Source organism: Teleopsis dalmanni, chromosome 2, assembly GCF_002237135.1.
Source record: "Teleopsis dalmanni isolate 2A chromosome 2, ASM223713v2, whole genome shotgun sequence".
Taxonomy (NCBI): domain Eukaryota; kingdom Metazoa; phylum Arthropoda; class Insecta; order Diptera; family Diopsidae; genus Teleopsis; species Teleopsis dalmanni.
The window spans coordinates 47723342-47737042 of record NC_051847.1 but is presented as its reverse complement, the minus strand read 5'-3'; the positions used below and the strand labels follow the sequence as shown (position 1 = coordinate 47737042).

Sequence of the window (13701 nt, the reverse complement as noted above, 5' to 3'; positions counted from 1 at the left end):
TAAAGAATTGTATTGTGTTCTCCCTAAATTTGAAAAAGCCATTTATTCAAGACATTAATTAAATTCACATATTTGTACAAAAATATATAACTACAAATTTACAAATTTTTCATTATACATTCAATTTGAAAGTTCCAAAGAAAAAAACGAAGATAATTCATTAAAAAATACTGTAGCCTCACATCATGCGCCATTAATTTATAAAGCTAATGCTATTAACTGTTAATAACGCCTTATTTACATTTATTTATTCAGAAATTAAATGCTTTAAATTATTAATAATTAAATTAATAAATTAAAGTACAAAGTATTTTAAGTGATTTATAACCAAATTGAATGATTTGTTTTGCTCAATCAACATTTCTAGCATTTTTTACTGTTTTGACTTTTAATCACAGGTACGAATTACTACTTTTTTTTCTGAGGAATCGACTGTTAATCCATATATTACACCAATTTATCTTTTTGATTTACTTTGGGCGAAGGAGTTGGTGGCGGTATAGAAGTAGCTATTTTGGGAGCTATATCTTCTTGACGCTTCTGAACTTTATCTGTCTGTTTTTCATCTATAATTTTTGTCTAAAAACATAGCTTGTAGATTTATATATAAAATTAAAAAATATATATTTGTACCTTTTTTTGATCAACTAAATTCAAGTCAGTAGCTTTATCTTCAAGAAGTTTGGCAGCATCTCTAACTTCATCAGAAATCACTTCCTTCACATTTTCAATTTCCTGATTAAAACCATCCAGCTCCTGATTTGATTCTTCTATTTTTTTCGCATCTTTCATACTTTTAGCTATAGCTTTTTCGATCTTATCTTCTGCCTCAATTATTTGTTCCTTTTCTAGTACTGTAAGCAGTTCTTCAATTTGCTTCTCATTTAGATTTACATCATCGCGGCCAATTGCTTCTACAACCTATTGCAGAATGAAATTATAAATAAATTAATTAATTATGTATTTCGAAGTGCTACTCAGAGTAACTTACATTTAAAACTTCATCAATATTAATAACACCATCTTTGTCGGTATCAAGTTTGCTTAAAACGTTTTCAATTTTTTGCAAACGTGACTCGTCGGAAGTCTGCTTCAACTAAAAATAAAAATTTCGTTATTACGTACCATATATTATATTTTATATATTAAAATAGATTAAGTTCATACCTTTTTCACAGTGCCTACTAGCTCATCAATACGTATAATTTCTTCTGCCCTTTTATCCTTTTCCAACTGCATCGAAGTTTCAGCTGCTTTCTTTTCTAAGTCGGCAAGCACCTTATCGAGACCTTCAATCATTGTGTTAACCTTTTTATACAGTAGTTTTGCTGCTCTGCTTTCCTTTATAGGCTCTTTTACAGTAGTACGTATTTCGTGTAGTTCCTCCACGTCTTCCTTATAGTCCTCCATTTCTTCTTTAAGATCTTTGATTTTTTCTTTCTCAACCTGCATAGATTTAGTCTGTGACAATGTCTCTAAAGCATCAGACAGCAGTTTAACATCTTTAGAAGTAATAACCTCTGCCTCTACTGGCTGACTTTCTGCAAACATTTCTTTCGCTTTAATTGATTCTGGTTTTATATTATCTATTTGAGCCATAGCCATTGAAATGTCTTCAGCTTCCATGACTGTTGCTTTATCAAGTAACAGTTCAGCTTCTTTTTTGGCCTTTTGTTCTTCTCGTTCTTCTTCACGTTCCTCTTGAATTTTTCGCTCTTCTTCCTTAATGATTTCGATTTTGGTCTTATTATCAATTTTACCCTCAAGTTCTCCAATTGCTGCCCTGGCTTGAGCAGCTGCTGATTCCGGTAGCACACGTATTGTCTCTTTCAGTTTGTCGGTTGTTGTTGTCTCATCATCATAAATAGGTAGCGCTCTAGATAAAAGTAAGAGTGTTGGTGGTACTTTCGAATTAAGTGACAAATCGATCCACTCTTGTAATTGAGCTCTTAATTTCTCAGCTGTAAGTCCGTAAGCACGCATGCCTCTAGATTTACAGGCCTGCTGTAATTCAAAAAGATCTAATGAGTCGACACCTTCACGTGCAATTACTCGATCATCCGCAACAAGGGCACGCAACTTCAATCGCAGATTAAATAATAAAATATTGGATGTACCCATTGTGTTTACTTCAAGTAACCGACATAACGCTGATAATTGCGCACGAGATAAAGAATCAAGTGTTATTTCGTCATTAAAACGCTTCGCAAACTTGATTATGTCTGTATTAGTAACATGTACACTAGGATTTTTAACTTTTTCAAAAAACTCAGCAAATTCCTTAGCATCTTCACTCTTATGCTCTCTATGCTGCACAGCCATTTCATCGAGTGTGGTTTGTAAAAATTTCGCCATTTCTAATTTAACTTGTAACTGCTGTTTTAATTTGTCCTCACGATCCTTGGCAGTTTGAAACGTAGATGGCAACATGCCTGGGAATAATTTAATGAAAACTGGTAATAACAATTCCATAAAGGGCACAATAATAAATACCGAAAATGGTATAAGTCTAAAGAGATCTGAAGTTGTACGTACTAATAATTTATTTTCACGACGCGTAAGAGTTTTACCATTAAGTACACGCCATAATAATTTACGAGATACATTAATATCAATAAAAAGTAAACGAAATCCATGATAATAATGCACTAATTCTTCCCAAATACGTGTTTTAAGTGGTTTCTTGACGGGAACCGGTTTGCTTCCTTCCCCTTTCTTGTTTGGGTCACTTATAGCTTTTCCTTCCTTGTCTAGCAAAGTTCCTTCCTTTGATGCTTCAGATATCATTTTCTGTTTTTCCTTCATACTGTTGACTGCGGCTTCTACTTTAGAGGACTGATTTTCTCGTAAAAATGGTACAATACGAAATTGTCTCGCCGAGTTATAGCAATATAAAGGCGACGTAAGAAAATCATCTCTTGATAGTATTGCATTTGATGGTAATAAAAAACTGTAAGGTAATATACATTCATTTTTTATTGAACAATAATGGGAGGCAAATTTAGTTGGGGGAAATAGTGATGATGTGTGGATATTTTTGATCAATCCATATTTTAAAATGTTCGAACCAGTGTCCTGATGAAAAGTGATCGTTTTTACTTTTGAGTTCGACTTCTTTAAATCTAAAAAAAAAAAGTTTATTATAATTTTGTTACAGTAATATAAAGCAAACATGTTTATAAAATATTAACTAAATAAGCTATAATATCGCAAATTATTTTTTAAGTATAAACCTTACAAAGAATATTGAAGTACGCTCCTTTCAAATATTTTAAGGAAAATAGTTTTTTTTTGGACATTCTATTTATTCATATAATGTTCATTTTCTGAATTCTGTATTTAATTTACCTAAGCACAAATCTGTACGATTGCAATATAAATACGTAACCTGATATACCTATGTGCACTTCTTACCATTCTCTTCAGAGTATTATCGTTCGACAGATAGTCAAAAAAGCAGAAATGCCAAGGGTTGGTAAAACTTTGACCTAAGTTACATTACAATTACAACTTAGGTTGCACTATATAAAATCAAATATAATAATAAAACAATGATCTTTCTTTATTAATTAATACATATTATTTAAAAGGAACATTAGGAATCGAATTACAAACAAATGTGTATATTAACAAATAAATATATCAATCATTGCCGTGAGTTTTTGTAAAAATAAATAGAATAACTACTGGTAAAACTATGACTTCTACGACTACTATAATTTCTACTACAACTAAGACTACGACTACTACGATTTTTACTACAGCTACGACTACGACTACGCCTGCTACTACGACAAATATGACTACCATAACTACTACGACTACGACCGTATATATACCATAGACCGTATATGACAAACCATGTTATAGAATTAACCAATATTGTTTATTTTTTGTGTACTCAACCGATGGCGTTAGCTATATTTTTACTTAATCACTTTTCAATAGGTATAGATATTATTTTTAACAAACTACTGGTTGGAATTAACTAGATACATAGTTAAATGTTTTATTTTCGTTTTCACTAAACTCCATCTAAAAGAGCAAGTATTAAGTTATTCATAGTACTCTTGATTAATATTATATTCATATTTTTTATATATGTAAATTTTTGCTGTATATATATATATCTATATCTTTTTTCTATTAAAAGTTGGTAAACTGTTTTTATTGAATATTTTTTTATAATAAATAAAAGTTCCTCATACCATAGTTCACCTTTTAAACCTTACTTTATACTAAAACTTTATTGTTCACTAAAAGTTTACAGTTTACTAAAAGTTTGCAGTTCACTAAAAGTTTACACTTCACTAAAAGACCTACAATCAGTTATATTTATTAAGAATTTGAGTGATAGTTCTTTTTACCAAACTATAAGAATATCGAATTGCTGAACCATCTAATTTAGATGTGATAAATATCGCTGAGTGTCTTTGGATTTGAAGTCATGGAGTCAAACTAAATGCAATGTAAGCACATTCTTTTGTAAAAAATCGAATCCTTCCTGAATAGCAAGAACTTCTGCTTGAAAGAGATTAAAGAACTTTGTTTATTTTTATTTTTAATTCATATGAAAAAATTCCGCAACGTAATGGTTTATTAAAATTCAATTCCCTTCTATAGAAAATAATTGCATCAACACATGTTAGAATGCTATTAAAATTGCTTCATTCTGTTAATTCCCACATGAATACAAAATTTTCGACCTCAGTATGTGTTTGATCTGTTATACTTCACCAAATTGCAATTCACACTCAGATGTAAAATGTATCTCGCAGGTGTAGGGGAGAATGGTTATCTCATTAGTGAATACATGATTACAAACGATTTCATTTTCATTTAAATTTCAATTTTAAACAAAATACACATTATTTTTCAATTTATAATTAAGCGAACCCCGGCAACTAGACAAGTATTATAATTCTGCTTCATTGTTAGAATAAAATTAGACAAGATACCTATATTGTAATATATATACTCAGTGTGCATATATAAAATATTTAACATAAGTAAACAGCACATCTGTATGCTTACGTTTATAAAGTATTAATTAGTCAATTAATGTAATTATAATATATTTCATAAAATTAACGAGACGGAACTGCTTTGTTAATTAGTGTCAAAATCAGAGTTTGAAAATATACAGAAAAAAATTAACAAAAATATTTTGGAATTTAAAATTAATTAATATATATATTTATAATTAATTGTATTAATAATATACCTTATTTATTTATTAATATTCTTAAGCTCTAGCAAATTTTGTAGAACTTGTTTTGTGAAAAAATTAATTAAGAATTAAGAATTTATTTTAAAAAAATTTATTATTATGTTGAGGCTAGTTGAATCAGTTCACTTGAACACTTTTACTTTTTGTTAATTGCGAAGTCTCTTCATAAACCCTCTCTACGCCTTGACTGGATTATTGTTTATCACTTCATCAGACTAAACAATAATTGATCTCAGATCTTCAGACCTCTCCGAGGAAGTAACCATTATACATTACTCTTACGATAAAGATAAAAAAAAAATACAAACTAACATTATTAAACAATTTATATATAGGTAAAAAGAAGCATACTTTGTTAAAACTTATGACAGTGCTGACAATCTATTGCACAATAGAAACCCGTGCCGAAAAATTAAATAGAAAACCAGTAATTACAGCAAAAATATGAAAAAAATATCTTAGCTTAGCAAGTCTAATACATTTCACTAAACAAACCTACAAACTAATGAGATTGGCGGACATTACAAATATAAATATTTCAAACATAGCCCAATTTTTCATTTAAAGTTTAGTATCCCCTGTCCGAATGTATGGCAACAGATCGGTGTCTAAGAACAGAAAAGGAATCTTTATCGCCACAAAGTCAAACCAACCAACCATCCTACGATTCGAATCTATTTTATTACAAAAAAACATAATATGCGTCATATTTTAATGATTTTTGTTTGACAACCTTTCAAATTTCAATTTCTTTTATTTGTTAAAAACCATGAAATCATCTCCCCATATATATTATATTATAAGGAAACACCCTATATATAAACAAAACATTTATTTACAGAAATTAAATAATTTCAATATAGCGAAGACAATGAACTGTCATCTATATGCATTATTTAAAATTGGCAAGAGTACAAAAAATAATATATATTATATGTATATATACATATGTATACATATATTATGTATATAATTTTACGATTACAAATGAAGGTAAAAGCGAAAAAATATATAAAAACTATGTATTGTTTACGTAAGCAGTACTGTATTGGAAATGAAATTACAAAGATTATTGACCTTTTATAAATACATATACAAATGCGTAAAACATATATATAATCTTAATATATAAATATTTTTAAATATATAAAAATATATAAAATTATATAAAAATATAGGAAAAAAATATTAATTAAGAAATTACATAGTATTGTTTTGTTTATTAATTTCGCACGGAAATCACGTGAGAAGAACATGTGTTTGAAAATAATAATAATAATTTATGAGCTGGTTTTTCAACGACTCTAGATATTAAATATATTTAGATATATATATATATTGTAATCACAACCGGTTAGAAACAATAAGAAATATTATTGTATTAAATTGTTGGATGTTATTATAGCCATTGAAGTGGAAAACTTTTTCCTATAATAATTAGAACAGGTATTAAAAATTTATTGAAATAAATAAGTTAAAAAATATTTGACATCAATATCAATTTTCATTGCCATAATATTTTATTAATTTAATTTAATTGCAATTTTTCAAATTTTTAAAAATGTAGTTTATTAAGACGAGCAAAGTTCTTAGTAGTAATTTTTAAACTTTTTACTGTGTGGATATGTATTAAGTATTATCTCAATTTTTTTTCTAGATGTTTAATTTTTTTATAACTAAGATTTATCAAATATATAGAAATATATATATGTGTTAATGGAAAAAGAAATTTTTTACATACACATATATGTATATTACTCATTTATTCCGGACTAGCCGAAAACCATTAAATTTGCTTATCAGATAATAAAAATATAGATTATTTTTTCCCATTAGAAAAAAAAATTAAAATAATCGACTAATTTAAGATTTTGGAAGCTCAACAATCTTAAAAACTACAAAATAATAAGTCTTATCACAAATATTAGACTAAAGTAATACCTTTTAATATATGTACAAATATTATACAAAATTTATAGCACAAAAGTATATTATTTTAGTGATAAATTGAAAATAAAGAGTAAATGTATAGTAAATGCATATTGTGCTGAACCTGAAGCGTTGCCAAAATTAACTAAACAAAGCACTTTTTCGGTTTATTTATTTATTATTGAAGGTTTTCGTTACACTAAAATCTTGCCAAATATAGTTCTATGACATCATATAAGCAGATGATCATTAACAGCAAATTAACTTATATAGAAACATAATATATGACGAAACTAACAAGTGAATATATTTTTTATTTGTTTAGTTAACAAAAAAAAATTAGTTACGTTTGTCCGCAATCTTTAATAGTTGATGTTACGTTTCCACAGATGCTAATTATTTTACAAATAATATATAAAAACCCAAATAATTAAAAAGTCTTAACATCGTCGTAGATTTTTGACATCATATTGAAATTGTCGTACTAAATTTCATTCATATCAATTACAACGTAAATACTAGCAGCTTGTGCTAATATTTTAATATTTAATTTAATATTTTTTACTTAACTGAACAAATGTCACAGTGCTAGGCAACAGCACCAAGGCCATGTTATGACGAATAGCCGTCCCAAGAGCGGACGGGTGTAGGTGTACATCATAAAACTACCGATCTTCTAGACGACCAAGTAACTTTCACCTCCCAAATAAAGTTTTCTGACCTTATTAAGTCGGCATTTAGTTACAACAATAACAAAACATAATCATAAAGCTTGTCTTGAAGAAAGTCCAAATAAATTTTTCAATTTCATACTAAAACAATTAATTTTAAAATTTTTAATTGTGCCTTAATGTTAAAGATAATAAGGGTATTCACTATCATGAATACCGCGTTCGGTAATCGAGTAATAATCTAGCATTACAAAGTGCGATCAACAAAATACATATATACCAAATGGATATATAATAATATAATTAGTATAGTAGTTAATATAATATAGTAGTACGATCACGAGTATGTGGTCATATGAAAATACATTCCATTTCATGGTTGCCGCTTAGCACTGTTACTATGCTACGCGGCTACCACGAAATCGTGAAGACCTCTAATATTTTTTATGTGAATATGTGAGCAAAAAAATATTGTATATTTGTTCCTAAAAGACACAAAATATGATATCAATACTGTTTCGATTTACATGATGAGGTACAAAAAGCATCATCATCATGACCAAAAGTTATTTGAATTTTCTAGCTCCTTATATCAATTTTTTAGTATACATTGAAAACAGTAACAATTGCACATTCGACGTAACCATGACTATCTATATATAGTATAGCCCTTAAAAACATTTTACTCGAAAAATTTTTTGTTATCATGCACCGTTTTCCCAAAATCGGCCTGTAGAATGAGTTAGCTACTGCTTTATGCAATAGCAGTAGGTAACTTAGATGCTTTTTTTTTATACATATATACGGTAAAAATAACTCTAATAGTAATTTATGCATATTATTTAATAATGAAATTTTTAATAATAAAAATTAAAATAAAAATTTTAATCTATGGTTATATTAAGTGAATATTGATACCTATACAAATTTTTTATTTTTATTGTATTTGCTTTGACTTTACGTTTCTTAGGTTTGTAACTGCATTCGTAACACAATCAGCTGTTAGCCGATAATGGCAATGACGTTGTAATTGTAAAACAGAAAAATGATGTTAAAAGAAATTTAGAGAATGGAAAATTTTACCAAAGCAATATTAAAAACATATAGCAGACAGATTGTCTTCATGAAGAGAAATTCATGATAACTTATAGGAATCAGAATTAATATTTATGTAAATATACTTACATCTCCCACTCTCCGCCAATGTACGACCGTACAATTTTTGGTACCTCAAAAGCGCATTCATAGTATACGGTGTTTCTTCACGTTATTGGTAAAAATTTAAATTTAGTAAATTTAACACGAAGTTCCACGATAATTTTTGACTATTAAAAGAATTTAATTAAAATTTTATTTATACATCTTTTCAAGAAGTTCAAAGTTTTGCTAAAGTTTATGTAAATTTAAAAGAAAGAAAAATAAATTGATTTTTCATTTTTGAATTTCGAATCAATTTCATTTATTTTTTTCCTTTTGTATAAAAATCGTAGCAAAATTAGATTAATTTTAAATACAAATTACACAACTATAGCAACAACTTTCATAACAATAAATTGGTAATATTTACAGATTTATTCATATAACCGCAAAAGCACACGACACAATTTTTTGATATAAGATTTGTACCAAAAGAAATAAATTATCAAGTGCACATAAAATAAAGAACGTTTGTTACGAATTTAATTTAGAAAAATGGCCGATTATTTTATGTTAATTTTAATTGCCACATACAGGTACACACTAATTCTTAGTAAATTTTAACGACATGATTTACAATAAGACTTTCATCATCATTCGTTTCGTTTTAACTTTAGAACGATTTCTCATCATTAGAAATTTGACACATGACATTTCTTGTTCTTCAACGTGCAGCTTAGAGTTGCCATATACCAATATCGTAAAAACAATACGATATTAAAACATTTACTGTGTTGCAAAGAAAGATAACCCTAATCTACATTTCAAACAAGTGTTTTTATTTATCTTGACTTGAACGAAGTTTTCTTTATATGGTAGATCTACAATTTGAATTAGAGCAATCATGATTTATGCGACATACTGTTATATTACGTTTATACTTATACTGTGTTTACATTATGAGATTAAAAGTAAAGTAAAGCAATCTTAGTTATTTAATCACAGATTTTCGATATAAAATTAATCACATTTTGGTCCAGATTAATTTTTAATCTCCTTAAAAATGGTGATTATTTTAATGTGCAACTCAGCAAATGTCTTAATATCATAGATTTTTTTACGATCTTAGAATAATTGGAAAAGATATGTCAAAATCTATTCAAAAAAAATATTGAAAATTTGAAAACGCCGAAGTGAAATTTTTATTAATTTATTTCATAATAGTTTTATACATAATTATAACTTAAATTTGTTAAATTTATGTTATAAAACTATTTATTATTTATTTTTGTTTTAATTTTTGAGTCGTTACTTCGAAATTGTTTAAATGCGGTTATTTTTGTTTTTTAAAATATACTAACTAACTAAAATATACTATACTAATTTATTATGTTTATATTATAATTACTTTTGTATAAAGTTGTTATTAAATACTTTATTTACAGAAATTTATCAAACACACAAAACAAAACATGAGATAAACGCCAAAGCTAATTTCCAATGTGAAATGTAACCGGTTCTCTTAATCTAACAATATAAACGTAGTATTAGACTTATCGAACCTCTTTAACGTATTTTAATGTAGATTTGTCGAGTTAAGTACAACACAAGTATATCACTTATTTCCTAAAAAATGAGCCACTGCTGTTTACTGCCTAATTCATATGACAGGAGATCAGTATTTAAATATTATTGCCAATTTTCCATAAGCAGTTTTCAATAATCCTTATATTAATACGATTTCAAATTGCCACGATCGAATTTACAGTACGGTATCATGCCTAAATGTCCAACTTAAAATCCCGATATCTTATAAATTATTATTGATATATATGAATATCGTAGCGTAGTGGAAACAGTTGTGTCTTCGGGACATCTGATTTACGCCTTATTATAATATTGTATTGCATGATCAAAATTTTAGGAAACACGATTTGGTCAATTTTACTATTTTAAATATCTTTTTTTTTTGCTATGCTGGTGTCTTTATTATATATTTTATATGAAACACATTTCATTTTTTTATGATTTATGCGACTTTAATATAAAATACAAAGAAAGCATATGGAATTGTAATCGTTTATGGATATAACAACTGTAAAAACAACATATCTATCGAAGAGGAGGTTAAAGTTATTTGTATATGCAATTATAATTCAATTTAAATTGCATCTTATTACCAATTAATTAATAACAACGTATTAATAATATGCAGTAATCATTTGAAAAGTTAAATATTTTATATTCCGGGTAGAATTAAATGTAAGACGATATATACGAATTTCTTATAGTGATTTCTTTATATATTTTTTTCGTGGTATAATAAAGTGCAATAACATTAACGGTATTGTGCCAAGAAGACAAATATACTAAACAAAACTTTTTCTTGCAAATAATTTATTATGTTAATAGCATTAGTTCTATTATTATTTTAATATAAGGGAGCCCTTGTATCCCCTTCATCTCTCTCCCTGAATAGACCAATGATTTAGTACTATTTAAGTACTCACGATTATTTACACTTGATCATGATCATTTTCTAAGCTTTACTAAATATTCGATAATTGCAAATTTTTTACTGTGTACAAAACCGGCTTAAAAAGTACAAACATTATTATATGAACGAAATAAGTTCTACCATTGAGTAAGAATATTTTTACTCAATGGTTCTACGGTCTTGTAGCAAACTGTCAAAATTTTCGCTTTATTCTTTGTTCTTACTTTCGTAAAAATATTCGAAATTGCTCAACTTTTGTTTAATAAGTTAATTATAATAAAGTTATTCAATGAATATTATGGACGATTTAAATCCTTTAGCTGGCACAGCACATTTACTAGAAGAAGTTGACAGTAACATATATAAATAAAAAATCATTTATCCTTGTCTTATAAAATAATATGCTTAATAGAAAAATTAATGGTGTTACTGCGAGATGGAAGAACATTAATTGGCTATCTGCGCTCCGTGGATCAATTTGCTAATTTGGTTTTACATCGTACAATAGAACGAATTCACGTTGGAAATGAATATGGAGACATTCCTCGGGGTGTATTTATAATACGCGGTGAAAACGTTGTACTGCTTGGTGAAATAGTAAGTGTAGACCTTACGAAATTTATTTCCATTAATTTAATTTAAAAATTAATTCTAGGATCGTGAAAAAGAAACTAAGCTTCCGTTGAAGGAAATATCAGTAGATGAAATTTTAGATGCTCAGCGACGCGAGCAAGAGCAACGTCAAGAAAAACATAGATTAATATCAAAGGCATTGAAGGAGCGTGGTTTAGCTGTTAATACCGATATTATTAATGAGGATTTTTGTTGAACTTTAAACATTCTAAAATATTTTAATTATTTGTAATAAATAAAATTATTCATATTTATTTTGTAATTATAAAATTCATAAAAACACATTTGTTTTATAAATGAATATCAAGGAATTATGTATAATGGATACCTCTTTCTTGCTTATATCTATTTATTGAAATTACTTCTAACAATCTTGTTGTGACATAAATAATTTTTCTAATGTATTTGAAGCGTTATTGTTGCTTTGTTGTTAGCTTTCGTTCGAGCGTAGCTGGACCATAATTTTAAAAATGTAATAATTTCAAATTACCATTTTTATTTAGTGGATATCTTGCAGGGCAGGGAGGCATGATCTACTAAATGAATTCATTAGAAATCCTACACACTAACCTGAGTATTTCAAACGCTATAGATGGACATGTTAATATTAGATGCTTCTTAGTTATTTGAAGCATTCGTATTAATTCTGATCTTACCTTTTTTAGTGAATTTATTTAGTTATTTCAAGCTAGTTTGTTTATGTTTTTAATAGCCAATTGCGTAATAATTTCTCTTGAAATTCGAAGTATTGGTTATAAACATTCTAGTATTTTTAAAATATGAAAGTATAATTCATTATGTTAATTTCAATTTAAATGTACGGATATTATATTATGATTATTTAAACACATAGTTTACAAACTTTCGTGTTTTCAGGACTAACCGGGTTATGTCCTGAGGCCACTCATTAATTGCGACGATCAAGCACTATCCAGCACTCCCAGCAGTAAGTTTACCAGCACATCTTCTCGGGCTTCAACAAACTTTCATATATATATATATAATGTTGTAGTAACTCGCTGGGACCTGCTTGTGAAGTCCCTATGGGGTGTGTTGAATGGCACTTGATTGTCACCGGGGACGAGTGGCTCCGGGACTTAGACCCGGCAGTTATTAGAACCTATATGTGTATAATCAAAGGTTTTTGCAGTAAATGGATTAAATATGCTCTTACCCTCTCTTTTTCGTGCTAATACAGGTGCGACTTCAAATTACAAATCAATAGTCTACTGATTTCTTAGAACTTTTGATTTATTAATACATATATATACGGTTACATGCAGGGAGGCCAAAATCCAACTAGGATCGTTGCGCCATTAATTATGACGCTACTAATTATTAATGTATGATTTAAAATATAATTTAATAAGCATTGCCGTTATCGATCTAAGAGAAAGTGAAATTTACATTCCAAATATATTTATTCTATTTCTTAATATATAGCATATAGGCAGATAATGTTATTTGCTGCTGAACAATCGGAATAGACACAGCCTCAAAACGTTCTACATTAAAAAATAAAATAAAAACTAAAGGCTACTGTATTTAATTGAGTTAATTGGTCAATATTTTTAATTCTCAAAATTAACTGAGAGAATATTTGA

The 13701-nt window shown here is 27.7% G+C and overlaps 2 protein-coding genes across 2 annotated transcripts; one reads left to right on the top strand and one right to left on the bottom strand.

Annotated features, from left to right (window-relative positions):
• LOC119678502 (mitochondrial proton/calcium exchanger protein-like) lies at window positions 1-9660 on the bottom strand. Its single transcript, XM_038090360.1, has 6 exons — window positions 9398-9660; window positions 9016-9155; window positions 1168-3122; window positions 992-1096; window positions 634-921; window positions 1-579 (listed from the first exon to the last, which is right to left on the bottom strand). The coding sequence occupies exons 2-6, from the start codon at window positions 9074-9076 to the stop codon at window positions 448-450; spliced, it is 2541 nt and encodes an 846-aa protein (XP_037946288.1). The 5' UTR covers window positions 9077-9155; window positions 9398-9660; the 3' UTR covers window positions 1-447.
• Window positions 9661-11661: 2001 nt separating this feature from the next.
• On the top strand, window positions 11662-12347 carry LOC119682717 (U6 snRNA-associated Sm-like protein LSm1). Its single transcript, XM_038096211.1, has 3 exons — window positions 11662-11817; window positions 11877-12061; window positions 12120-12347. Exons 1-3 carry the CDS (start codon window positions 11754-11756, stop codon window positions 12291-12293), a joined length of 423 nt encoding a protein of 140 aa, XP_037952139.1. The 5' UTR covers window positions 11662-11753; the 3' UTR covers window positions 12294-12347.
• The last annotated feature ends 1354 nt before the right edge of the window (window positions 12348-13701 follow it).